The sequence below is a fragment of the Eubalaena glacialis genome, chromosome 4, assembly GCF_028564815.1.
Source record: "Eubalaena glacialis isolate mEubGla1 chromosome 4, mEubGla1.1.hap2.+ XY, whole genome shotgun sequence".
NCBI classification, from domain to species: Eukaryota; Metazoa; Chordata; class Mammalia; order Artiodactyla; family Balaenidae; genus Eubalaena; species Eubalaena glacialis.
Genome location: NC_083719.1, coordinates 181,070,876 through 181,097,668, shown reverse-complemented (window position 1 = coordinate 181,097,668; position 26,793 = coordinate 181,070,876). Strand labels below are relative to the sequence as shown.

The window sequence follows — 26,793 nt, the reverse complement described above, 5'->3', positions numbered from 1 at the left end:
CCCGTTGCTGTCGCGGCGACCCGGGGCGCGCGGCGGGGGCGGGACTTCCGTCTGGCGCCGCCTGCGAAGGGCTCGGCTGCAGGCAGAGACGCGGGTGGCCATCGATGGCCGCGGAGGGGGCAGGCTGGGGCCTGGCCCACGGAGGCCGATGGAAGGCGGTGGCCGAAGAGCCATGCCCCTTGTCGAGGGCATGCTGTGGGTCTCGCGCCTGTCTGTCCCGCCGCCGCCGCGGCCGCCGTCACCACTCTGCGAGGTAGGAATGGTAAGCGCGCCAGGGCTGTGGGGACAGAACCCGGGTTCGAATCCCGGCCCCGACGTTTCTGCACTACGTGTCGTTGGGCATGGGCTGACGTCACCTCGCCAGGCCTCAGTTTCCTTATCAGGTGTAGTGAGGAGGTGGGGCCTGGGACATGATCAGTGTTCCATCAGTGTTGATTATTAGAGCTAGCGGGTTTCCAGAGGCTCTGCCTAACATCCATTCATTAAAATTTAATTGAGCGCCTACTATGTGCTAGTCACTGTATGGACAGTGAACAGACAAAAATACCTGCCTCTATTTGGCTGACATTCTAGACTGGCGCTGTCATGACAAATGTAAGCGAACCACAAATGTTACCCACGTGCATAATTTAAAATTTCTCGTAGCCATACTAAAGAAAAAAAAAAAGAGAGAAACAGGTGACGTTAATTTTAATCATGTGTTTTATTTAACCCAATTTATGTCCAAAATGTTATTTCAGCGTGTAACCAATATAAAAAGGTATGAGATCTTTTTACATTCTCTTTTCTTTTCATGCCTTTGAAGTCTGGTATGTATTTTACACTCACAGCCCATCTGAAGTTAGACTGGCTACGTTTCAAGGGCTCAACAGTCACAACTGATAGCGGCTACCGCATCGGACCATGCAGAGCTAGATGGGGAGGCAGGAAAGAAATCAAGTGGATTTCACACCAAGTGGTGAAAAGTGGTAAGACTGAAAAGTAAATTGGACATAGGGCAAGGGTGGGGGGCATGGAGGTTGCACTTTGAAGGAGAGCTGTCAGGAAGGTTGAGAAGATAGGATTTGCAGAAGGACCCCAAGGAGTCAAGAACACTGAACCAATAATCATGCCATTTATTGTTTTGTGCAGTGTTTGTCCACTAGAACTCTCTGTGATGATGGGCATGTTTTTTTGTTTGTTTTTTTGTTTTGTTTTATCAGCACTGCCTAATTTAATAGCCACTAGCTCCATGTGGCTTTTGGGCCCTTGACATGTGGCTGGTGGCACTGAAGAACTGAGTTTTTAATGTACTTAACTTTTACTTAATTTAAATTTGGTCACCTAGAGCTCGTGGCTCCCAGAGTGGATGGCATAGATTTAGTAGAATGTTGACGAGTCCAGTGCTCTGAGTTGAGCTTGTACTGTGTGCTAAATGCTTTATGTGGGTTCTGTGGAGTCCTTACAATAGCTCTGTGAGAGGGGAGCTATAGTCACTGTCACCATGATGAATAATGTAGTCTTTCATTCATCTGTGCTTTATCCTTGCTATCATTAATAGACTTTATTTCTTAGAAGAATTTCAGATTTGCAGAAATATTGCATAGAAGATACAGGGTTGCCATTTTCCCCATACCCAGTTTCCCCTATTTGTAACATCTTTCATTAGTATGATACATTTGTTACACTTAATGAACCAATATTGATACATTATTGTCAGCCACAGTTCATGTTTGTTTAGATTTCCTTTGTTTTTACCTAATGTCCTTTTTCTCTTCCAGAATCTCATCTAGGATACCACATTACATTTAGTTGTCTTCTCTCTCTAAAAAGAGATATAATTGACATACAACATTGCATTAGTTTTATGTATACAACATAATGATTTGATACATGTATATATTGCAAAATGATCACAATAAGTTTGGTTAATGATTAACCTCCATCACCACACATAGTTACAATTTTTTTTTCCCTTGTGATGAGAACTTTTTAAGATCTATTCTTGGGACTTCCCTGGAGGTCCAGTGGTTAAGAATCCGGGCTTCCACTGCAGGGGGCATGGGTTTGATCCCTGGTCGGGGAACTAAAACCCCACATACCGCATGGTGCGGCCAAAAAAAAAAAAAAATCCCTTTTTTAAAAAAAAAAATATTTATTTTTCTGGCTGCACTGGGTCTGAGTTGCGGCACGCGGGATCTTCGTTGCAGCTTGCAGCATGCGGGATCTAGTTCCCTGACCAGGGATCGAACCCGGACCGCCTGCATTGGGAGTGCGGAGTCTTAACTGCTGGACCACCAGGGAAGTCCCAAAATCTGTTCTCTTAGTTGTCCTGTCTCTTTAAGCTCCTCTTGGCTTTGGCAGGTTCTCCAACTTTCCTTGTTTTTGATGGTCTTGATGGTTCTGAGAAGGGCTGGTCAAATATTTGGTAGGATGTCCCTCTATTGGCATTTGTCTGGTATTTTTCTCATGGTAATCCTGGGATGATGGGTTTGGGGGAGGAAGACCAAAGAGGTAAAGTGCCATCCTTCTTACATCATATCAAGGATACATACTATCAACTTTATTTATGCATGTTGATATTGGCTTTCATCACCTGGCAGAGTTAGTATTTGTCAGGCTTCTCCACTATAAAGTCACTTTTCCCCCCTTTCCTTTGGAAGGTAGTCACTACGTGCAGCCCACACGGAGAGTGGAGATGTCTGTTCCCCTCCTCAAGGGTGGATATCTACTTAAGTTATATGGAATTCTTCTGCATGAAAGACTTAGCTCTTCTTCCCCCCATTTATTAGTTTATCCAATCTTTTTTTTTTTTTTTTTTTTTTCTTTTGCCGCGCTGCGCAGCTTGTGGGATCCTAGTTCCCCAACCAGGGAACGAATTCCAGCCCTTGGCAGTAAAAGCACTGAGTGCCGAGTCCTAATCACCGGACTTCCAAGGAAGTCCCCAGGTTATTCTTGTCATCTCTCTAAGCACATGCTCTGAGGGTCCGTGAGATCAGGAGACAGAAAGATGACTCAGCTTGGGTTCCTGCTCTTGAGGACATCACTGCTGCAAGGGAGAAGAGGACACGTAGACACATAAACCCAGTTAGTGTGACGAGGGCCAGGCACAGAGCACCACCTCTCATGAGGGCAGCGTCTGGGCCAGAGGACAGCAGGAGCAAGGGTCTACCAGCCAGAGGATGTGGGAAGTGGGGCTTCCAGATAGAGGGACCAGCCAGAGCAGAGGCACAGCTTTTGTTCCCGAGCGTGGTTCGGGAGCAGGGAGCGGTGGGACACGCCAAATGCAGGTTATGAGGAAGGAGGACGGTGAAATGGGACTGGAGAGGTGTCTGTCTCCAGCTGCAAAGGGCCCTAGAGAGTCAGGCATGGAAGGTGGGATTTTATCCATCAGACCAGGAGCCGGCAGACTACAGCCCGATTCCACCCACGCCTTTTTTTTTGTGCAGCCTGTGAGCTACAAACGATTTTTACATTTTTTAATTATTATTTTTTTAATAAATTTGTTTATTTTTGGCTGCATTGGGTCTTTGTTGCCGCACCCAGGCTTTCTCTAGATGCGGAGAGCAGGGGCTACTCTTTGTTGTGGTGGGCGTGTTTCTCGTTGTGGTGGCTTCTCTTGTTGCAGAGCACGGGCTCTAGGCGTGTGGGCTTCAGTAGTTGTGGCATGAGGGCTCAGTAGTTGTGGCTCGCAGGCTCTAGACCACAGGCTCAGTAGTTGTGGCGCACGGGCTTAGTTGCTCTGCGGCATGTGGGATCTTCCCTGACCAGGGATCAAACCCGTGTCCCCTGCATTGGCAGGCAGATTCTTAATCACTGTGCCACCCGGGAAGTCCCTACATTTTTAAATGGCTGGAAAAAACCAAAAGAAGAATAGCATTTTGTGACACGGGAAAATTACATGAAGTGCAGTTTCAGCATCCATCAAGTTTGATGGTAACACGGCTGCACCTGTCGTCCACGTGTTGCTGGTGGCTGCTTTCAGGCCACAGGAGCAGAGGTGGACTTGCTCAGGCAGGGCCCGCTTTCTGGCCACGTAAACGATGCAGTGACACAGGGCCCTGCACTTCTACTGTCACTGTTCTGAAATTCTTAATCTATGAATGAGGAGCCCCATGTTTCCATCTTGCACCAGGCTCTATAAATTGTGTAGCCAATCTTGGCAACAGAGATCAGATGGCCCACAAAGCCTAAAATATTTACCCTGGGGCCCTTTTCAGAAAAAGTAGGTTGGTCTTGCTGTGGTGGGCAGAATAACCGCCCCACAAGCGGTCCATGTCCTGGTCTCCTGGACCTGTGAAGATGTTCCCTGACCTGGCAAGAGGGACTTTGCAGATGGGATTAAGGATCTGGAGATGGGCAGGTGACCCTGGATTATCTGTATGAGACCAGTGTCATCACAAGGGTCCTTATCAGAGGGAGGCAGGAGGGGCAGAAAAGGAGATGCAACAGTACTATAAGCAGTGATGCCATTGACGTCTTTGAAGATGGAGGAAGTGGCCATGAGCCAAGGAGTGCAGACAGCCTCTAGAGGCCAGAAAAGGCAGGGAAACAGATTCTCTCCTAGCACCTCCAGAAGGACCGTAGACCCGCCAGTACCTTGATTTTAGCCCGGTAAGACTAACTTTGGACTTCTGACCTCCAGGACTGTAAGATAATAAATGTGTCTTGTTTTAAGCCACCAAGGGTGTGGTCATTTACTGTAGCAGCCACAGGACCCTGATATTCCTGCCACAGGCAGTGGGCACCTAAAAGAATTTGTCTTTCAGCCAAAGAGAATTTTAAATGAGACACTTAACATGATTCTTTGCTTATTTGTTAGAAGGAAGGGACCCAGAGGCAAGCGGGGTGTGCACTCTTCAAAAGAGGAAGGCTGTCAAGAAAACCCCTCGGGAGAGCTGTCAAAGCAGGCGTGGGGCGGGATATGGAGAGGAGGAGGATTCCAGATGTCTTAGAGGTGGGATCTCTGGGACTTAGTGACAGTCACGTGTGGAGAAGGTGGTGGCCCGAGTCATTAGGCACAGCGATGGGGAAGCCATGACATCTGGACCACTTACAGGGCTCCGAATGTGTGTGGGGAGGTATCTTGGGGACATAAGAAATGGGTTTAGGGAACTTCCTGGCGGTCCAGTGGTTAGGACTCAGCGCTTCTACTGCAGGGGGCACAGTTTCAATCCCTGGTGGGGGAGCTGAGATCCCGCAGGCTGCGCAGCACGGCCAAAAGCAATAGGTTTAAATGTCAGGGGTGCCGTTCGCTGGTCAGCCCCCAAACAGAGCCGAGGCATCGAAGCAGAGCACCCATCCTGAGGACAGAAGCCGGGCAGCCTGGTCGAGCCCAAAGAACCTTCCGGCACTTGAGCTCTTTGGGGCCCGACTTCAACCTGATTCCATCGCAAGTGCTGAATAGGTGAGTTATTTAGAAAACCAGAAAGCTGTATTGACTTTTCCCTGGACGGTTGAGTTTATTTTTGGGTGGGCAACCCTTTGGCGCTCACGGCCCTGATTACTTCAGTGTTGGAAGAGTGGGTAGCCACGGGCGCTGGCTCCTTCCGGGTGTGGGTCTCCCGTGCTTCCTACTTGTACACATTTCTCATCCGAAGAGCCTGGCCCTGGAGCGGGCACAGAAACACAGGGCTTTCGTCCAGGAACTGCTGTGCTGATAACCTCCCCGAGCCTCCGTGTGCTTATTGGTAAAAAAAACAGGGGGCACCAGGGACACACGTAGAGCAGGCCCCAAGCAGAGCAGATGATGCCTAGGACAACCGTTGTGGCGCAGGCCCATAAAGGAAATTCTATGCTTGGTGCCCGGGAGAGCAGGAAGGGCTCCCCAACTCATCTGAGAAGCGAGGTCCCCAAATGCCCCAGCATGAGATCACATGGGTCACTGGCCTGAGTGAGCGTGGCGAGTGTTGGTTTCCAGAATTACCTTTCTGGATCTGACCCATGCCCCTTCCACTCGGGTGACCTTCCGGCAAGAACAGCAGTGGCATTTTATCTCCCACTGGGTCAAAGGTTAGAACAGGCCCAACAGCTTTGATTCTGAGGGTCACTGTGTTATTGACGATGATCACTTTCACTTCCACCATCACGTCACCCTCCTCATTTCTGCCAGTGACCAGGTAGTAACCGCTGTGTCACTTTTTTTTTTTTTTTCCATTTTTAAGATTTCTGGGTTTTTAAAAAAAATCCAACTGTTCTTTTTCATGCCATACAGGTTCTCCTTCTTGCTCTGTCTCTAAATGTTTTACATGTCTCTGCTGGGCTTTTTGCAGTGCTTCCTAAAAAAAAAAAAAAAAAAAAATTAAGCAGAAATTCAGTGGTTTCTAGTATATTCACACTATCTCATTCCAGCACATTTTCATCACTCCAAGAAGGAACCCCATGCCCATTAGCAGCCCTTCCCCTAGCCCCTGGCAACCATTAATCTACTTTCTGATTCCATGGATTTGCCTGTTCTGATCACTTCATGTAAATGGAATCATACAATATGTGGCCTATTGTGCCTGGCTTCTTTCCCTGAGCATCATGTCTTCAAAGTTCATCTGTGCTGTAGTGTGATTTAGTACCTCATTCATTTTTAGGACTGTGTAGTATTCCACTGTGTGGATGGACCACATTTTGTTGATCCATTCATCCATCAATGGACGTTTTCTGGGCTGTTTCCACCTTTTGGCTTTAGTGAATCATGCTGCTGTGAACGTTTCTGGACAAGTGTTTGTATGAACATATGTTTTCATTTCTCTTGGGTGGATACCTAGGAGTGGAGTGGCTGGATGACAAAATAACTTTAACTTTTTGAGGAACTGCCAGGCTGTTTTCCCAAAGCTTTTCGTTGTAAATGAGATGGAGGCTGCGTGCCTCTCAGTCGTTGGCTCAACTGGCTGTGACCATTCTTCAGCCCTGTTCCTCGTCCAGCCTCCCACGGGAAGCAGGCCAGGGGCCCGTGGATTTGCCAGGGTGCCTCCCACCTGTCCCGATGTGACGGGGCAAGTGCAACCAGGGGTGGGTGTTCCCATTACGGGCCTCTGCCCCACCCTGGCAACTCCCACATTCCATGTAGCAGGAAACCCTCAAACCACCCAGCTCCTCAGACGAAAGGTCCAAAAGCACAGCCGATGGCATGTCTCGGAGTGCTCCACGCGTGCTAACCTCTGATCGTGCATAGTTAAGAGCAAGTTGCGCCAAAGGAAAAGCCAGGTGTGTTATCAGCTATTAAAAGCTCACGCAAATTGATAAGAACCCAAGGAGCAAAGATCAGAAACAGACATTTCACGGGGGGAGAGAGAGTCAACAAACCTCAGAGTGGCCCTCAGGTGCGGGCTGGTTAAGAAGATCATTCCAGGGCTGCCGGGACCCCCAGACACTGGCTTTCCTCAGGGTGGTGGCCGTGATAAATCAGAAAATTCCAAAACCTTTGGAAGATACTTACCCAGCATCTTACAGGGGTCATAGTCTCACCCTTTGGCTACACCACTGAAAAGTGTCCTGAGCCCCCAGTGGAAGGGCTATTCTTACAGCCTTTAATGAGTAGGGATTGAACCCAGGCCACGGCAGTGAAAGCCCAGAGTCCTAACCACTAGGCTACCGGGGAACTCCTTTCAGTGAGTAAAAGGTTGGCAGTGATCTAGACGCCCAGCGACGCAGCTGGCTTGGGGAATTGCGCATCCTCTAGAAATGATGGGCAGGAGCCCCGCGACCACGTGGAGTAAGAGTGCCTCTCAGGCGTGGGCTGAGCACTGTGGGGGCGCAGTTTAACCCTCACCATAAGCCTGTGAGTTGGGTACTGTTGGATGGGCAGGAGGAAGGACTGAGCAGGACGCAGATAACTCGGGGGTGGGCGTGGGAGCTGGGGAGAGGGGAGGGGCTGGGGGGATGGTTTTCATGGACCACTCTGGGGAAGGAGAACCCAGCTGGGGTGGAGGGTCGTGGGTTCGTGGTAGCGTCTGTGGGGTGTTATTTCCACTCCTCCACCCAGCCAGGGTCCAGCGGCTTAAGATGCTCGAGGGTGGAGGGAAGCGGGCATCCTCAGTGGTGCAGTTAAAGTGATGGCTTCAGGTTCACACGGGAGAAGGAGGAAACCGAGGCCATGGAGAGAGGGTCCATCTTCATCTTCGTTCCCCCACACACATCCCTAGGCACCCAATGGGCTGCCGCCTTACTCAGGTGCATCCTGGGTGTGTGAGTTCACTAGGGCTGCCAAAAGAAAGCACAGGCTGGGGGCTTAAGCAACAGAAACACATTTCCTCACAGTTCTGGAGGCGAGAAGTCCAGGGTCAAGGTTGGTTTCATTCTGAAGCCTTTCTCCTTGGCTTGCAGATGGCCGTCTTCTCCCCGTGTCCTCACATGGTCTTCCCTCTGTGCGTCTGTCTGTGTCCTAATTTCCCCATTTTATAAGGACACCAGTCATATTGGATTAGGGCCCACCCTGTCCTCATTTTTAACTCCAAGACCTCTTTAAAGACCCTAAATGCAAAGACAGTCATATTCTGACGTCCTGGGGGCTAAGGCTTCAACATATGAATTTGGGGCAGGGGCACACAATCCAGCTCATAACACTGGGGGAGCATGTAATTCTGCCACAGCCCACTGGGTGTGGGCGGGGGAGCTCAGGTGGCCCTCGTCACACACAGGCACCGCCCAGTCTTCCATAGGTCAAGGGGATTCTGGGGTTTGGGTACCGCATTCTCTGGTGGATGGAGCAGCCCTGGGGCTCCAGTGGGTAGACGGAGAGCCATACCTCAGGGGCTCTGACACAGCCAGGGGCCACATGGAAATGCCCAGAGGCTGGCCACAGCAGGGGCAGGAGCCAGTGGTGGTGGGAGAGGTGGGCCGTCACCCCAGACAAGCCCTCCCCTCCAGGAGCAGGGGTTTTCCTGGGCTCACCCCAGGGAAATCCCACTGAATACATGCTCGCCTCCCCCTTTTCCCAGGGCCACTGCGCAGTTGCGCAGGGGCTTTCTCTAGCCGGGGCTTTCTCTACTCAGATCACCGCAGCCCTCCTTCCTCCCACCCCGCCCCTTCTTCCCACCCCCTCGTCCCTTCCCCCAGAAATGCAGTCACTCTGCTCCCACGCCACCTTGGGAGATGGGGCGCCGTCACAGGGTTTGGCTCTCGGTTAAGCGGTCAGCAGAGTGAGAGCCCTGCCCTCCCCAGCCTCTGCGGGCTCTTTGAGGGAACTGCTGGCCTTATCACCCCCAGCGGCCAGCATGGAGCCTGGCACCCAGTAGGTGTCAAAGGTCTGCTGACCTAATGAACCAGAAGCCAACTTGCCCTCAAGGGCCAACGGCAGTAAGACACCAGCCCGGTTTCACCATGTTGCGGCAGAGCCCACCCCGCTCTGTCCCCTCCACCCCATCAGGGCTCCCCTCCTCAGCGGGTGAGATGGGCACCCACTCCTGCTCAGACCCAAGGAAGACCCGTCGGACTCAAGGGGCCCGTATTTGAGGGACGTCACCGACCTGAGCCCTGTAGGGTGGCGGCAACAAGGAGCTGGAGGGGGGAACCCCCACCCCAACTCACCCCTCCTCCTGTCACGAGCCCTGTCACCTGCTGTCTAGTGTCCCTTGGGTGAACTAGATTGTTCCCCGTCCAATGACGGATGCAGTGTCCTTAGCATACCGTCTGAGTCCCTTCCCTTCCCGGTGCTGCAGAGACCCGGAGGTCAGAGTCGGTCAGGCCTGGGGGGGGGATGCGGAGCGGGGGGGCAGGGAGAAAGCACTACTCCTCAGCTCTGTCTCCCTCCCAGGGCCTCACATTCCAGAGGTAGGAGCCTTCAGCCCACACACAGGCTTCCGTTCTGGGGCGGGCCAAGGGTCAGGAGGAAGTAGAAACAGCTTTTCCCCAGAAAGGTGGGGTAGGGGTAGACAGGCCACAGGTTGCTGAGCAGAAACCCTCCATGCGGAGAGAAGGGGAGAAGCCCCTCTGGGTTCTGAGAGACAGGGCCAGAAAGTGGCCGCAGTAGGGCTTCCCGCTGATGTTAGGGCCAGAGGATTCTTCCTGGTGGAGACAGAACCCCGTGCATTGCAGGATGTGTAGCAGCGTCTCTGGCCCCCCACCTCCCCACCCCAACTGTGACAACCAAATATCTCTCCAGACTTGGGCAGCTGTTCCCTCGACCAGGTTCCTGTGCTGATGTTAAGGGCCCTCAGGTCACATCCAGGTCAGGTATTCAGGGAGCCTGCTGTTTTATGTGCCCTGTTCCCTCTACCTGGAACTCTCTGCCCCCATCCCCCTCCCTACCTGCCATCTTCCAGAACTGAGTCTACACATCACTTGCCCCCAGGAGTGTTCCCCGCCCCCCTTAGGAGGTTGACCCCCATGGGTGCTGTGGTAGGCCAAATAATGCCCTTCCTGCAAGATGTCTGCGTCCTGACCCCCAGAACCTGGGAATATGTGACCTTACACAGCAAAAGGGACTTTGCAGGTGTGATTAAGTTAATCACGCCTGGAGATGGGAGATGATCCTGGATTATCCAGCGGCCCCAGCGTCAATCATGGTGGTCCTTATGACAGGGAGGCAGGAGGGTCTGGGTCTGAGAAGGAGATGTGATAAAAGAAGCAGAGGTCAGAGAGAGATTTGAAGATGCTATACTGCTGGCTTTGAAGATGGAGGAAGCGGCCAGGAGCCAAGGCTTGCAGGCGGCTGCTGGAAAATGGAAAAGGCAAGGAAGCCCATTCTCCCCTAGAGCCTCCAGAAGGAACCAGCCCTGCCGACACCTTGATTTTAGGACTTCGGCCCTCCGTGACTGTAAGAGAATACCAGGAGTCAGGGCTTGGGTGGACCACACCTTCTCAGGCTTAGAACACTGAGATGGAGAAACAGACAAAATGATCACTTTTTCTGCCCAAATTAAAAAAAAAAAAAAAAGTTATGCACGTAAAGACCAAAAAGCCCTAATCCTTGCTTCACGTAGTTGACTTTGAAAGGCTTCCCACATTCTCCAACATGTCCTGGACCAATTCTTTTCCCCTCCTCCCTAGGAGAAAACATCTCATTTTTATAGCCATACGTCTTGAGTTGGCAGAAGTTCACAGCCAAACAGACATATAGTCTACGAGGCATCTCAAACTCTTTCATCAACAGCTAAAATACCAAAGCAGGGTTTGTGCAGCCTCAGCCCTCCCAAAAAACGACCAGGGACAGAACCTTGGGAAAATGCTCTTGTCACAGAGATGACGGACACAAAATGGGTTGTACATAAAATTCATCAGTACAGGACCTGGCAGTGGACATAGAATTCATCAGCACAGGACTTGACATGCAGCAGGGAGATTTACAGTTGTGGTTGCAGTATTCACTATTAACAGCTGAGGGATCAGGGCCAAACAGCGTGGCACTTAAAACACACATACGCACTCAGCAACACGGCACGTGAGACAGAAGTGAAACTTGGGTCCCCCGATTTCTCACTAGAGCAGGGGGCGGGGGAGACAGGGACTTTTGTTTAGGGGCATTTTGGGTTGTCACAACCAGGAAGCAATGCTTAGCGGCATCTAGTGGGTGGTGGCCAGGGATGCTGTTCAATATCCTATAATGCACAGGACGGCCCTTGACAGCACAACACAAAACATAACACAAAAGTATCCAGACCCACAGGTCAGTAGCACTGGTGGTTCTAGGCTTCCATTTTCTTGGCTATTGAGGGTCCCCTGCAATTCCATATGAATTTTAGGATCCGCTTTTCCATTTTTGTGAAAAACCAAAATGGTCATTGATATTCTCATAGGGATTGCATTGACTCTCCTTCTATTCCTAGTTTGTTGAATTTTTTTCTTTTATCATAAAAAGGTGTTAGATTTTGTCAAATGCTTTTTCTACAACAATTGAGAGGGTCATTTTTCCTTCATTTTATTAATGTGGTGTATTAATTGATGGATTTTCATTTATTGAACCACCCTTGCATTCCTGTGATAAATCTACTTAGTCAAGTGTATAATCCTTTTAATATTCTTCTGGATTTGGTTTGCTAGTATTTTGTTGAGGATTTTTGCATCTATGTTCATTAGGGTTATTGGTCTGTAGTTTTCTTGTGATGACTTTGTCTGGCTTTCATATTAGGGTAATGCTGACCTCAGAGAATGAATGAGTTAGGAAATGTTCCCTCCTCTTTTTCCTGGGAAGGGTTTGAGAAGGATTGGTGTTAATTCTTCTTTAAATGTTTGGTAGAATGAACCAGTGAAGCCATCTGGTCCTGGACTTTTCTTTTTTGGGAGGTTTTTGATTACTGACTCAATCTTCTTACTTGTTATAGGTCTTTTCAGATTTTCTATTTCTTCTTGAGTCAGTTTTGGTAGTTTTTAGCAGTTTGCTAGTTTCACTGAGGCTATCTAATTTGTTGGTGTACAGTTGTTCATAGTATTCTCTTATAATCCTTTTTTATTTATTTCTAAAGCTCAGTAGTTATGTCCCCACTTTTGTTGCTGACTTTATTTGGGTTTTTTCTCTCTTCTGGGTCCCTGTTTTGCATCATGTTAGCATTCCTCACATGCTATTGCAACCCCTTTGTTAGAAAAACAAAAATGAAAACTCTCCACGACAGTAGGCACCAGTCTGTCTTGTCACGGCTCTAACTACCCAACCTGGCACATAGCAGACCTCGGTAAATATTTCCTGAGTTACTTCTTGCTAAGGTAGGGCATGAGAAGCGTTGGGAAAGAGGCTTCCCCACAGCCCTCATGGGAAGGCAGCCTGGTGACTGTTGAGTCTTCTTGTGCCTGAGCTGATGCCCCTCCAGTGCATCTTCCACGTGACCTTGGCAGAGCTGTGACACAGGCCTGACCACAACCCTCCCTCTGGCTAAATCCCTCAGCAGCTCCCCAGCGCCCTCTGGATGAAGGCGGCGCTTCTTAGCTCAGCACGTGAGGCCCTGAATAGCCTGTCCCCTCCCACCTCATCTTCCACTGTCCAACCCCCACACCTCCAGTCCCCAGCCATCCTGAACTTGGCAGGTCTCTCTGGTGTCCTGCTCCATCTGGCCTCTAACACCTGCTTGTGTTCAGGTCTCCATTCAAGTTATTCCCTCTGGAGACCTGATAGGGTGCCCTCTGAACCCCTACAGCCTGCCTGTGAATGTTCCTCTAGAATGCTGACCATGTAGCCTTGCAGCATCCCACGAACATCTCCCCCACCAGCTGTGAGCCCCATGTGGGGAGTGATGCATCTGTTACTGCCCTCTGTCTCCAACTCTCTGCATATCACTTGACACCTGTTTTATTTATTTTTATTTATTTTAGTTTTTGGCTGTGCCGCACAGCATGTGGGATCTTAGTTCCCAATCAGGGATCGAACCCACGCCCTCCTGCATTGGAAGCGCAGAGTCTTAACCACTGGACCGCCAGGGAAGTCCCCCTTGACACCTGTTTTAAACTGTAGGTTTTATAATTATTCAGGTATGGTGAGGCCAACAGATCAGGAGACGATTGCCACTGAAAAGGCACTTTGTTACTCACAGAGCCCAGGAGGAGGGGGCACACACTGTGCCATGCAGGGCCACACGGGGAAGCACCAGGGCCAGTCAGGAGGCAGAGGGAGCGAGGGGGAAATGTGGGCAAGAGGCTTTATTGTGATTTCTGTGGGAAGGATTCAGTGATGCAGGGTAAGCAGGCTTAGGACTGGCTAGTTTGAATAATTCCAGCAGGCTCTGGGGTACAGAGACTGTCCCTAGTTGTCTGGCACCTGGCCCTGGGGTGATCAGGGCTGGAGGATAGTGGCCCTGAGTGTGAGAGCCTGATAGACGAGGGGGTTAGGGTATGGGCTCTGGATTGTCTGGTTTGCATATGAAAGGTGCCCTTATTAGGAAGTCATTTACTATCTTTTGGAATCTGCTAGCCCTGGGAGGGGTAGTACTTCCACGATCAGCAAGGCCCCGGCTGTCAAAACATCAGAATAAAAAACACATGCTGGGAGCACAGAGGATTTTTAAAGCAGTGAAATACTCTGTATGACACAATAATGGTGGGTACATGTCATTATACATTTGTCCAAACCCATAGAATATACAACAGCAGGAGTGAACCCAAATGCAGACTATGGGCTTTGGATGATAATGATGTGTCAGTTCATTAATGGTAACAAACATACCTATGAGATGCGGCATGTCGATAATGGGGAAGGCAATGGATGTGTGGGAGCAGGGGGTATATGGTAAATCTCTGCACCTTCCCTTCAGTTTTGCTGGGAAAATTAAACTGCTTTAAACAAAAATGTCTTAATAAAAAATAAAAGGAAATGAAGCTAGAGGTAGAACATATATTAAGTTCAAGCACTGTAGTAACCACTCTACTCGATCCCAGCTCTACAACTTACTCGTTCTGTGCTGTTTCCTTATCTGTTAAAAGTGATAAGAGTACCTTGTTCATAGGAACGTTGAGGTTTAAATGAATTAATGTTTCATTTATAGTAGAATCCAACATATGCAAGCCTTACATGCACTGGCTATTTCTCCCAAAAGATAACTGTTAGATGGTGTCCCACTTTGGTTACAGAAATAAATGTCTTGGGGGAGAAAGATGATACTTATAACGTAAACTCTAAGCACATCAACACAAAAAGAGGTTACTTTTTCCTCTTACAGATCATTTTTTTGATCACTTAACATTATATAAAGTTCTAGTAACAAGTTTCCTGCCATCTTTTGTAAAGAGAGAAAGAGGAGACAAGTTGTATGAGGGGAAACTTACATTCTACACCACTCTACTGGTAGAAGAGACAGGCTTAGATTCTTATGGAAGACCACAGAACCATTAGCAAAACAGTCACGTGTTCATGTATCATATACAATGACTTAAGTTTGTATCAACTAGTGTTTTTCCTGAACCAACGTAACTAAAATTTTAAATGTAGAAATTTAATGTACCCAACTGTACAAACTGCCAGAAACTATAAACTACTTTTCATTTTTAACATTTTGAAATCCTCATTCTCCTACAAACACAAAATGAAGCCAACAAGGAGAACAAATTCTTCATCATTTGAATTTGTGAAACAGATCACATGCTTTGTGGGCATAACCAAAGGTAAAACCTTCAGTAGCTTACATTTTGTTCATGACGAGGCCAGTGTGTAAACATTACCTAAAAACATAGTAAATTTTCCCAAGAGTAATAATAAATATTAAACTAAAAAGAGTTAACAAGCATTCAACAATTCTCAAACAGAAACTCATTAAAATGAGATAAGTCTAATGTGTCATCTGCTAAAGAATTTAACGCTGAAGTAGAAAAAAACTCATCAAAAATATCAGTCTTCATAACAGCACCACTTCTATAGTGATTTGAATTAGTAGCTGAGTTACTAAGGTTTGAGGGTGGCAGTCTTGGGGGAGAATACTTTGCTAGGGACTCAGTACTGCAAAAAATGATTTGTCAAATTTACTCCCAAACCTCCCCCTCCCTTTTTTTCTGATTGCAAAAGTAATGCATGTTTATTGTAAGGAAAAACTGGGAAAATACAGGAAAACACCAAGAAGATTTCGGAGCATTCATCTTAATACTTAGTGGTAATAACTACTGCAAACATTTTCATATTTTTATGCATTTAGACGTTAAGAAATAAATATGAGATTCTGTTGTACCTATTTGTTAATGATCTGTGTTAATGTTTAATGAGCATTTTTCCATCTTAGTTTTTGACAACTTTTGGATAGCTATATAATGTTACATTGTGTGTATTACCATTGTTTCACCAATTTATATTTTGAGGTGATTTGTATCGTTTTGGTATTGTTAATTATCCTTACTGATAAAAATTTTCACAGAAAAATAAATAAATAAAAGGAAAAAGAAACAATGTAAAATTTCAAATTGACTGTTAACCTGTGGCTGGAAATGCATTCTCCAATAATATAGACACCAGACACATGTGGTTATTTAGTGCTTGAAATGTACTGGAAATGTACAGTAAGCCATGTTTTGAAGACTTAAAAGGGAAAATTTCTCATAAATCATTTTGATTTGATTATATGTTAAAATGATGTTATCTTGGATAGGGTTAAATAAAATACATCATTGAAAAAAAAAAAAAAGACACACTTAATATAGCACCCAAGCAGTATATGTGGAATGGAGTCAGACCTGGACTTGGAATCTGACCCCCTGCTTACTTGGTCAGGTAACTTAACCTCTCTGGACCTCAGCTGATTGTTTCTTTCCCTGTCAAGTGGGGATAAATATCAATCCCATAGGGTTTGCTGTCACCTCAAGTCACTCTCTTTAGAGGAGCCCAACCCATCCCCAGCGTCTCCCTGTCACACCTTGCTTCGCTATTTGCTACCTGTCTGTTCTGCACTGCTTACCCTGGTACCCAGCCCAGTGCCTGGCATACAGCAGGCATGCGCTACATGTCTGTTGAAAGAATGAGATAACAAATGGCCCCAAACAGGTGTCTGGTGAGGATCAGTGACATCACCGTCAACTTCCATGCCTGGGACACATCTCCTTGCTCACTGCGGTCACCCCAGGACTTAGCATGTGGCTGGTATATAAGAGGTGCCCAGAAAACCTGTGTGGAGGCTGTGAGTGGAGCTCAGTAGCTTCAAAGAGGGACTCACAACCCTATGGGACCCTCTCCTCAGGGCTCACCACCCTTGCTCCCCATGTCACCCTTGCCCCTGCCCCAGCCCCAGCTGGCTCAGCCCCCACGTGTCCAGTAGGAGCAGGAGAAGCACAAGGGCCGAGGCCAAGGCCACGACCAGTGCTGGTAGCCCAAGTTCCCCACCCAGGTCCCCTGGAACCCAGAGGCAGCTGGTCAGTCTGGGGAGGGAAGCCCCTCAAGGCCGGCCTTTCAGGAGGCAGCAGGGCCATCCACATCAGGAACACAGTGAAATGGGTCCCACAGGGCCAGTCTAGAAACCAAGTCCCTGAAAGTCAGGCCAGAGGCTTGCAAGGCATCCTTTAAAAAAAACCCACCAGTTTTCCCTCCTTCCTCCAGTTGCCTGGTAACCACTCTGCATCAGGACCAGAGTGAAAGGCAGCTGGGTACAACAGGAGTCCAGGCCTGGCAGACAGGGCCCCCCGGGTCTGGTATGCTCCCCATGAGATGCACGACTATGTGGAGTTGTTGGGGGGTGGGTTCCCAGCTGCTTCTCTCAGAGGCCACCCGAGCTGGGCCCTGAAGGCACCGTAGGTTCAGGAGGGTGGTAGGCAGCACTGGGGTGGGGGGGTGGGGGTCTGATGCAAAAGCAACTGCAGGAGGACCCCTACATCAGCTGGTGGTGCTTCCTCAGCATCCTTTCTGATGAGCTCTGCTTAATGGCCTTCCCCCATTAGGGGGCTGTCCCCCTTTCCTTCACAATATTTAAGAAATAAAAGTCGGATTTTCCTGGCCAAGAATAAAAAGTTAGAAGGGGGAATGACTTGGCCTCTCTCTGTTTTTTCATTTTGGATGTGCCGCGCGGCATGTGGGATCTTAGTTCCCTGACCAGGGATCGAACCCACAACCCCTGCATTGGAAGTGTGGAGTCTTAACCACTGGACCGCCAGGGAAGTCTGACTTGGCCTCTCTGACCCTCGGTCTCCTTCTCTGTAAAAGTGGGTCAACCCTTGAGCACCTGGGAAGTTCCTCCAGCAGAGAAATGAGAGGGAGCCGGTATTCAGTCCGCCCCAGAGGAGCTCACTCCAAAGGCAGTGGTTGGAATTTCCCCTCACCAAGCCCACTGGCTGCCCAACTCTGCAGTACAGCCATCTGTGTGCACCCACTAGAGGCACCCTGAGCTGAGCTGTGCCCTTGCCCACCCCTCCCCCACCCCGGGGGCACTGCAGCCTGCCCTGCAGTCCTTGGGGTGTGGTCAGCCCCTGCGTCTGGCTCAGCTGCAGGCTGGAGGCCACGCACAACGGCCCCATGCTCTGAGCTGGTGACCGGGAGGAAGCTTCTGTCCTCTGTGCCCGGTTCACACGTGCGGAGAAGAGAGTCCCCTTGCTGGAAGCAGTTTACCCTTAATGCCTCCGGCAGCTGTAGGAATGGAGGCTTCCCCTCTCCCAATTTAGCCCTGACCGTGAAGCAACTGCGGTCCTCCGAACTCTGGGTTACAACCCAGAGCCTTTAGTCCCTAAGCATCCCGTCCACTGCCGGGACACCTGGGTTCTGAGCCGGGTCCAAGAGCGCACAATCCCTGTCTGCCCCGCGCGCGTGCTTGTTCCTCTCACCCCTTCCTCCCCGTTAAGTCTGCTGGTGGGACAAACTGTGAGGTGCAGGGAGGTGGGCTCGCTCACGGGGGTCCTCAGCCAAGGTTTCGTAACGCCACGTCTTGGCCGCTGACCGCTGGCGGGGCAGGCAGGGGCAGTGGGCCGCAGCGGGGAGGCTGGCCCCGGCCCGCCACGCCGCGTCCCCACGCCCTCAGCCACGCGGAGCCGCGTCCTGGCCCAGCCTCACCCATCCCGGGAGCAGCCACTGCCACCGGCACAGGACCGCTAGCCTGGCCGCCGAGTCTCCGCGGCTCTGGAGGGGCGGGGCGGAGCGGGGCGGAGCGGGGCGGGGCGGGGCGGAGCGGGGCGGGGCGGAGCGGGGCGGGGTGGGGCCCGTAAGCCCCGGCCTGGCCTAAGCCCCACAGAGAAAGCCCCGCCCCGGCGCCCAGTGCCTTTCATCAGGCCCCGCCCCCTGTGCTAAGCCCCACCCACCCGGCCAGACCCAGGGAGTGGGTGGCGTGCCCCACCCCCTGCCAGGGCCTCCTGGTGGAGCGCGAAAGATGAGAAAGCGGTACAGAGTGTCATAAATACTCAGGGTGGTCCATAGCTAAGGATGCGGACAATAAAAAATTAAAAGCAATCAGCTGCGAGCTCTCTGCAGAACCCCCCTCCCCTTCCCCGACGCTCCCCACCCCACCACCCGGATCCCCACACCCCTGTTGCGGGTGGGCCGCGCTAACTCAGGAGAAAAAGAAAACTACTTCCAGATGGGTTTTGCTTTGCTTCCTGCCTGCGTGGTTACCTGGGGCTCCCGCTTTTCTTCCAAAACAGGAGCATTGCTTTATTGTTGTGGTCGTTAATAACAGTTTTATTGAGATTATTCTCAATGTAATATTAGGGAAAATTCATGTTCCATACATTGCACTGATAAAAGAAATTTTTACATATTGAGATATAGGGAAGCCATTCTGGCTTATACATGAGTTAACTTGAATTTGATGCTAACTAAAATAGCCTGTTTGTGGCCTATCAAACATACACTGCAGTCTGCTTTAATTATTAAAGGGCACATTGACCAGAAGTAAAGAATGTCCATGTTAAAAATAAAGATTAAAACCCCTCTTCCTGGGATGCCAGGGCTGGTCCTCCTTTGATGATAAGACTCCCTTCCAGGTGCCAAGGTCATACTGACTTGCTGTGTACATGCTGGTCTGTTTTTCTGAAACCTTGAAGAAATGTCTCCCTGACTTGTTTAATATTCTTTGTTATGACAAGATATAAAACTGCCCTGAAAACCCTGCTTCTCCGGAGCAGTTTCTCAGAGTAATCTGGGAAGCGGGCTTCTGGTCTAGTCCTCAGTTTGGCTCAAATAAAACTCCTTTCTATTCTTTTCTTTTTTTTTAAATTAATTTGTTTTTTGTTGGGTCTTCGTTGCTCCGCGCGGGCTTTCTCTAGTTGCGGCGAGCGGGGGCTACTCTTCATTTTGGTGCACAGGCTTCTCATTGTGGTGGCTTCTCTTGCTGCAGAGCACGGGCTCTAGGCACGCGGGCTTCAGTAGTTGTGGCTCGTGGACTCTAGAGAGCAGTAGTTGTGGTGCACGGGCTCAGTTGCTCCGTGGCATGTGGGGTCTTCCCAGACCAGGGATTGAACCCATGTCCCCTGCATTGGCAGGTGGACTCTTAACCACTGCGCCACCAGGGAAGTCCCCAAACTCCTTTCTAATCTTAATATTATCTTCGCCGACATCACCCATTGAAAGTGTACCATTCCGTGGTGTTTACTATATTCACAGAGTCCCTTGACCATCACCACCATCTAATTTCAGAGCAAAAAGAAACCCATACCTTCCCTTTCACCCTCACCCCCTCCCCCATTCTCCCCTCCTCCCAGCCCATGGCAACAACTGATTTTACTTTCTATTTCTATGGGTTTGCCTGTTCTCAAAAACAGGGCTTTTCTGTGACACGATAAGTCATCCCATTGTGTGGAAGGAGAGAAAAATGCGGTGAAGTCAGGGCCCCATGGCAACAGGCGGCTTGGGAGTGGGGAGCAGAGGTGGAGGCTTTCCCGCTGCTCTAGGCTGCCTGGGTCCTGCCCCTGGGAAGCCAGTATCCACCTAGAGGTGCAGCAAGAGAGGGGCCAGGACAAGGAGGAGAAAGGACCCTTCAGGGAGAAAGCTGGCTGAGGGGCCTGGGATAGGGGGCACGTGAGCCTTCAAGGGGGCTGGTTGAGGTCAAGGCTGCGTCTGTCCACCTGCATCCGTCCACCTCTCATCACTGAAGGAGCCAAATCCCTGTCCGTCCCCCCCGTCCGAGTACTTAGTTGAAGGTGTCATTGTTTCCTGCCCAGCTCTTTGATTTGGGTCCTTTTGCCCCCTCGCACCCAACTTCCAACAGGTGCATCCTGACATTGGAGAGAGGAGCTAGAAAGAAATGGGGAGAACAGAGGAGGGCAGGGCGGGAGGGAGAAGCCGGGAGGTGGAGTGGGAGAGGAGGTGGGGAGGGAGCGGCAGGGCGGGGCTCCATCTATAAAGGGTGAAGCCTGCTGGCCTGGCAGGCAGGAGAGCTTGGGTCCACTCCAGCAGGTACCGGCTCCAGGGACCCCACTGGCTTTGGTGAGTCCTCCCCCCCGAGACCAGCAGCAGGTCCCTCCAGCACACTTGTCCCCATCCTATGCCACCTGCCTCCCTTGCAGAGGGCCCTGGCTTGAGATGGGGGTGCTCCCATGCCTGCCACTGCCCATGTTGGGTCCTCATCAACCACCTACCCCCCCCCTTCCTAGTTAACCCTCAAGGCGCCGGAGGAGGAGGACCAGCCTGCACTATGAATCCGTGGCTCCTGGTCTGCCTGGTGGCCTGCTTCGTGGGTGCCTGGGCTCCCACTGTCCACGCTCAAGGTACTGTCTCAGACAATACCTACCCTCCCCCCTGGAGTGCCCCTCTCCCCATCCTTCTTGTGCCTCCCCTAGCATGTGCCTGTCTCCTCCTCCAGAAGCCTCCCCTATCCCATCACCACTGAATTCGTTCTCCGGTGGACAGCTCCCCCCAGCAGGCATGTGACAACTCCCAGCTTTTGTGCAGCTCCTTGGGGGGTGCATGGTCCTCAGCCCCTCCTTTCAGAGCCCCTGGGTGGCTCCTCCACAGTCCATGACCCAAGGCCTCCCTCTGGACTCCAGCCAGCCCAGGGACTGTGCGGAATGGGGCCGCTTACCCCCAGGGACACACTGCAGTGACCTGAACCTGCAGAGCCAGGGGTAGGGGTTGAGATCAGAACCTGGGAGACCAACAAACATGGGTCTCCATCTCAGCTTCCCCTACTCCGGCTACCTGTGCGGTCCGGCTGAGAGTTGCTACTCAGCGTTTATGAGCCCCAGTTTCCTCATCGGCAAAGTGGGGCTCCAAACTCCTGTTGCAGAGACGGGACATGAGGATCCGATGGGCTGATTCCTGCAAAACTCTTGGCCCAGTGCCTGGCAGCAACATTGATAACCATTACTGTTATCAATGGGGAATTCCTCTCCTCCTCTCCCTAGCTTAGGCTTTTGAGGATATTGGTGACCAAAGGTTATTCTGGATGCCCCCAGTGTCCCCCAGCTCTGCCGCTGTGTTCTGCATCCCGGTGGGCCCGAGGAGGCAGCTGAGCCCCAGCAGCCAGCCAAGCAGGGCCCCTGACCAGGTGGAAGCCCCATGGCCCCACCCACCTGCCCCTCATTAGGTCTGAGAGGCCCTAGCCCTGCCCCCAGCAGACCTTACCCTTTGCCCAGGAGGGGGCTGGGCTTCGTTCCCATTGTCCTGCTATTAGAGGCCCATTTCAGGCGCCAGGCCCAGCCTGGGCCCTTTGATCCTGGGGCCAGCGGGGCCCCCAGCCCCGGGGAACTGCCTGCCTGGCACTGCAACACAGTGTCCATCTGACTCCACTGCCCCTTGCTCTCGGGGTCAAGGTGGGGGATGGAGGGAGCCTCCAAGCCCTCCCCACGGCCCTCCCAGAACTGAGATGTGGCCCCTGGAGGCACGGGTGGGCAGAGGGACGGATCCCAGAGGACCCTGAAGGCCCAGCACCGTCTCCACATTAATTCATCCTCTGCTCATTCCACCTGCTCATTCTTCCAGAACCTTCTGGCACCAGCACCTCCTCCTCCTCCAACCACGCCCCCCTCCCCTTCTCAGGGCGCTGCAGCCCCTCCTTGCCCTCCGACCCAGAGCAGGAATGGAAATGGCCTTGGTCCGCCATTTATTTCGTGGTCCTGGGCCCTACCCAGCGGGGGCCTGCGGGGCCCTCTCCAACTCCCGCTTCCTGTCCCCTTATCAAGGACCAAAGGTGAGCCGAACGGCCTCCTTACCGTCTGGGCTGTCCCCGGGCCTCCACAGGGCGTGGGACGGTTGTGGCGTGCGTGCGGGCTCGCGGGTGCCCAAGGCTGTGGGCGTTCCTGAAGAGCGCATGCGCAGGCGCACACGCACGCACGCGTAGAGACGCGAGCCTGTGGGCGGCTGTGTGGTCGCAGGTGCTTTTGAGGACTGCTGCCTGGCCTACCACAGCCCAGCAAGACAGTCCATGCTCCGGTACGCCCAGAGTTACCATCGCCAGGACGTGAGCGGGAGCTGCAACCTGCCTGCGGTGATGTGAGTGGGACCATGGGGGAGGGGGTGGGGACTCTCACGCAACTTTGCTCCCCGCTTACACCCCCATCCCTGCAGATTCTTCTTCCCCCAGAAAAACAAGATGGTGTGTGGGAAGCCAGGGACCAGGTGGGTGCAGATTGGGATGAAGATCCTGGATGCTCGGAGGAAGACCCAGTTAAAGCCCCACCACGGCACCCGGAGAAACTTTCAAGGTGGGTGAGACCCCAGCCCAGCATCTAAGGGGCCCACCCTCCCTGCTGCAGGCCCCTGAGCTTCTCAACCCCCAAAGGAGGGGATGGCAGGCCAGCATCTGACAGCTGCCTGCACCCCAAGAAGAGTCAGTGGCTTGTGAGTGGGAGGCTGAGTGAACGTGCAGCTCTTTTAGTCAAGACACCTGCAATTGCTAGAGATGGAAAATACAAGCAAATGGGAAACTCATTGGCTCAAATAACCACCCAACAGGCGGCATCAGGCTGGGCTGGATCCAGGTGCTCCAAAGGTATTGGTGGAGCTCTTATCTATTTCTCTTGCCTTCTCTCTGACAGTCCCTCATTCTGGGGTGAGGAAGTTGAGCTCTGGAACCTCCACGCTACCATTGTCGAAGTGTAGCGGTCCCACCAGAAGCAGCAAGAGGAAAACCTCCCTCCTGACAACAGCTAATCCAGGTCAGGACTCTTGAGCATGTGACCATTCCTCCCCTCATCACTGCTGAGGAATGAGGGCTCCTGATCAGTCCAGACTGGGTCAGAGGACTCACCTCCAGGACCACGGAGGGCTGGCTCTGTGGTCAGCCCCACAGATTCACACGGGAGGGTCCTAGAGGACTGTTCATTACCCTGCTACGGCCCAGGGGGCTTCGGCAAGTGCTGAAATGAAACGGCAAGTGTGTGGACCGAAAACTTCAGGGCCCCTGACTCCACTCCAGCCCCCCTTCCGTCCCTCCTGCAGGACCATGAGCCCGCACTTCTCTAGGATCAGCCAGCATGAGATGGGCTGGACCTCTGTATGCCACAGTTATCACCCTGCAGCCTCGGCTGCCCCAGCCCCTCTGTGCTTCAGGGCAAATCTCAATCCCCGCACCTGAGGCTGCATCAGTTCCCTCCCTGTCACCCTGCTACCTCCTGCTCCTCAGATAGCTGGAACAAGGGAGCTCTGTTATTTCAAGCCCCATGCCTGCTCCAGGCACCAGAGTCACACCTGCCTGGGCAACGATTCTTGGAAAGAACCATCACTATAGTTGCCTACCTGTAGGGACACACCTGCCTGTGTCCCTCTGGGTCTTTGCAAAGCTTCAGTTCTCTCCCAGGATGTGCTTCTCTGTAACTTTTAAATAAACCATTGGTGGGACGTCATTCCTGTCTCTGTCACCTTTCATTGTGGGGTGCGAGTCCCCAGCCTGTGTTGAAACCCACGTGATCCCCTCCCACCCCAGGATCTGTGCTCTCAGCCTGGGGTGCTGAGCACTGGGGCCTGGGGCCAGGGTGCAGACTCAAAGGAACTTCCAGGCCCCACTACACTGTGTGGGTACCCAGAGCAGATGCCATAAACTTTCTGAGCCTCGGTTTCCCCGCTGTAAAACAGAGGTGATAACACTGCCTGCCTCATACAAGTTTGTGGGGACTAAATACACTGCCATTTGTGCCATACAGCACACGCACAAGCTACATGTTAACACAGTGAGTATCCCATCCACTGAGCTCAGCCATCAAATTCAATAGATCCAGTCCAACCTGGAGCCAGGCAGGATGGAGCCAGGACACTGGCATGGCTGCCCAACTTTGAATCTGGTTCTTCTACCTGTAATCTGGTGTCACCTTGGCCAAGTCACTTAACCTCTCTGAGCCTCAGTTTTCCTATCTGTAAAATGGGGATGAGAACAACAATATTGATTCCATGGGGTCATAGTGATGATGTAATAGGGAAGAACTTTTTATATTCTATTACAAGTTAATCACTAAAGGGATGTTGCATATAAGCTTAAATTATACATAATGGCCCATCTTGGGCCAGGAACCCTGCTTCCCAGGTAATGAGCACTAAGCTAAAATACCTTTGTTTAGCTCACAGGAAACATCCAGGCCAGGCCCACCTGTGAATGTCTGCAGGAAGGAAGAAATGAACACATCCCCTCCAGAAGCTGACCAGAACAAGGAAATTGGTTTGACTTTACTCCCTCCCCTTTTTGTATAAAAGAAGCCTGAATTCTAACTCAGGCAAGATGGTTCTTTGGGGCACGAGTCCACCACCTTCTTGGTTTGCTGGCTTTCCGAATAAAGTCGCTATTCCTTGTCCCAACAACTCGTCTCTCGATTTACTGGCCTGTCGTGTGGCGAGTGGTATGAGCTTGGACTCAGTCACAAGGACGGAATGGGTCAGTAATTGTACAGTACTTAGAATGGTGCCTGGTACATAGTATGGGGTCAGGGATCATGAGCCATTATTATCAGTAATGGTGAACCCACAAGGGATCCAACGGTTGCCACTTGCAGCCTGGCTTTGTGCCAAACTCCCAGGTCTGAAGTTGGCAGAACCTACCTGCACCCTGGGATGGTGTCCCCCACCCCCAGGTGCAGGATGGTCTTCACCCACCTCTCCCGTACACTTTCTCTTCAGAACCCTAGGCAGAAGTACATCCTTTCCAAAGCTGCTGCCCTCCTGGGGCCTCCTGCTCCCCCGCCACGTGAGCCTTGCCCGGCCCTGCCAAGGGCAGCGTCTACTTACTGCCAGAACTTGCCAAGGGACAGACTTAACCCAAAATAACTTTATTGTTGTCTCTACTTCTGATAGAAAAGCATCGTCAGAACCCTAGCCCAGCTCCCCGTGGGGACAAACATGGCTGCTTGTCAGCAACTCTGGCTGGGGCCCCGTGGGCCCTTCTGCTGGGAGGGACGAGCCCTAGGCCCACCCTAGCCAGCCGTTCCCATGTCCCGCCAACCCCCAGGGCTGAGCCCCCGTGCAGTGCAGAAGTTAAAGCCTGAGACTGACCAGATACAGTGAAACCCAGGGCCCTCCTTGACCCTGGCTGTTGAAGTGGAGGGGGCAGGCCACAGCAGCTGCCAGCTGTCTCTAGGAAACACCGAATGGTGGGGTCCCTCGGATAGAGGCTGGGCTCGCTTGAGGTCATAGGATAGCATTTCACTCTTCCTGAGTTTTGGGGTTCCACCTGGTCGGCCACTGCCGCCGGGGATTGATCCCTCCTAGCTCTAGAATCTCCCGCCTCTGGAGAGGAGGACCGCATAGGGACCCTGGGGCCCATCGACGCCAGGGCTTGTCAAGGGTCTCCCGGGGGCGGGGGTGTGGGCAGGGGTGTAGCAAACAGAGTGACACCCTGTGGAAGGAGGCAGGGGCGGGGCGGTGCCCAGGTGGTGAGTCTGGAAAGCGGGCTGCGGGAGGGGCCTGGGGCCAGGTGGGAGGCATGGGTGCCTCTGGACTACATGAGCTGCAGCTGCACCTTTAGCCGCAAGGCCCGGCCTGCCAGCCCCCCCTCTGGCTGGGTGCCCCAGGCCCCAGCCACGCTCACCACCTCCAGCTGGTAGGTTCCAGGCCCCGGCCTCCGACGCCCCAGCTGCAGGGAGCTGAGGTCGCGGAGGTGATGCATGCGGAAGAAACCTTGCTCGTTGCCACGGGCAATGATGTAGCGGACGCGGCCCCCCAGACCCTCCAGCGCCGGCCGCAGCTCCAGGATGTGCTCGGCCCGGCCCAGGCGGGAGAGGTTCAGGCCCAAGGTCAGCGGAGCCTCCGAATCAAGGCTGGCCAGGCTTGCCTGGGGAGAAAGACCAGGTGGATGATGGCAGGGGCTGGGAGAAATCAGAATGCGGTGGGTAGGGGGCCAAGAGGAGAATTTTAGGCAATCTCTAAAATGGAGGAAAACACGGACCACTCCCTGCCCTTGACTCCTGTCTAGCCCTCCCCACCCACAAGGCCAATGGTCAGCTTGGGCTATAGTAGAGGATGGAGGTGGAGGCTAGCTCCCAGGTGGCAAGCAAACTTTTTCACAGGCTGACTCCAGACCCCTTGTTTCAACTGAGGGGCCTTAGTTAGATCCCTGCCAGCCTGGTGGAGGAAATGGAGAATTT

At 51.9% G+C, this 26,793-nt stretch overlaps 2 protein-coding genes across 3 annotated transcripts in view; one reads left to right on the top strand and one right to left on the bottom strand.

Annotated features, from left to right (window-relative positions):
• Positions 1 to 118: 118 nt before the first annotated feature.
• CCL25 (C-C motif chemokine ligand 25) lies at positions 119 to 24,954 on the top strand. 2 transcript variants are annotated; one of them, XM_061188809.1, is made up of 7 exons: positions 119 to 253; positions 831 to 968; positions 20,881 to 20,994; positions 22,600 to 22,717; positions 22,793 to 22,929; positions 23,263 to 23,382; positions 24,778 to 24,954. In XM_061188809.1, exons 3-7 carry the CDS (start codon positions 20,922 to 20,924, stop codon positions 24,810 to 24,812), a joined length of 483 nt encoding a protein of 160 aa, XP_061044792.1. In that variant the 5' UTR covers positions 119 to 253; positions 831 to 968; positions 20,881 to 20,921; the 3' UTR covers positions 24,813 to 24,954. The 2 variants fall into 2 exon arrangements, with proteins under 2 accessions (XP_061044792.1, XP_061044793.1); XM_061188810.1 differs by lacking the exons at positions 119 to 253; positions 831 to 968 and adding an exon at positions 20,685 to 20,713.
• Positions 24,955 to 26,147: 1,193 nt separating this feature from the next.
• The window catches only part of FBN3 (fibrillin 3), a gene marked incomplete at its 5' end in the record, with an annotated part of 59,277 nt that continues 58,631 nt past the window's right edge, over positions 26,148 to 26,793 (bottom strand). Inside the window, one exon of the mRNA XM_061188808.1 lies at positions 26,148 to 26,480. Within this exon, the coding sequence (XP_061044791.1) occupies positions 26,148 to 26,480 (333 nt within the window). The remainder of the gene's footprint in view (positions 26,481 to 26,793) is intronic.

Coding starts and splice junctions, on each gene's coding strand:
- CCL25 (XM_061188809.1), top strand. CDS start 20,922: ATGAATCCGTGGCTCCTGGTCTGCCTGGTGGCCTGCTTCGTGGGTGCC. Junction 22,718..22,792: donor TGCAACCTGCCTGCGGTGAT/GTGAGTGGGACC, acceptor CCATCCCTGCAG/ATTCTTCTTCCCCCAGAAAA. Junction 23,383..24,777: donor CCTGACAACAGCTAATCCAG/GTCAGGACTCTT, acceptor ACCTTTGTTTAG/CTCACAGGAAACATCCAGGC.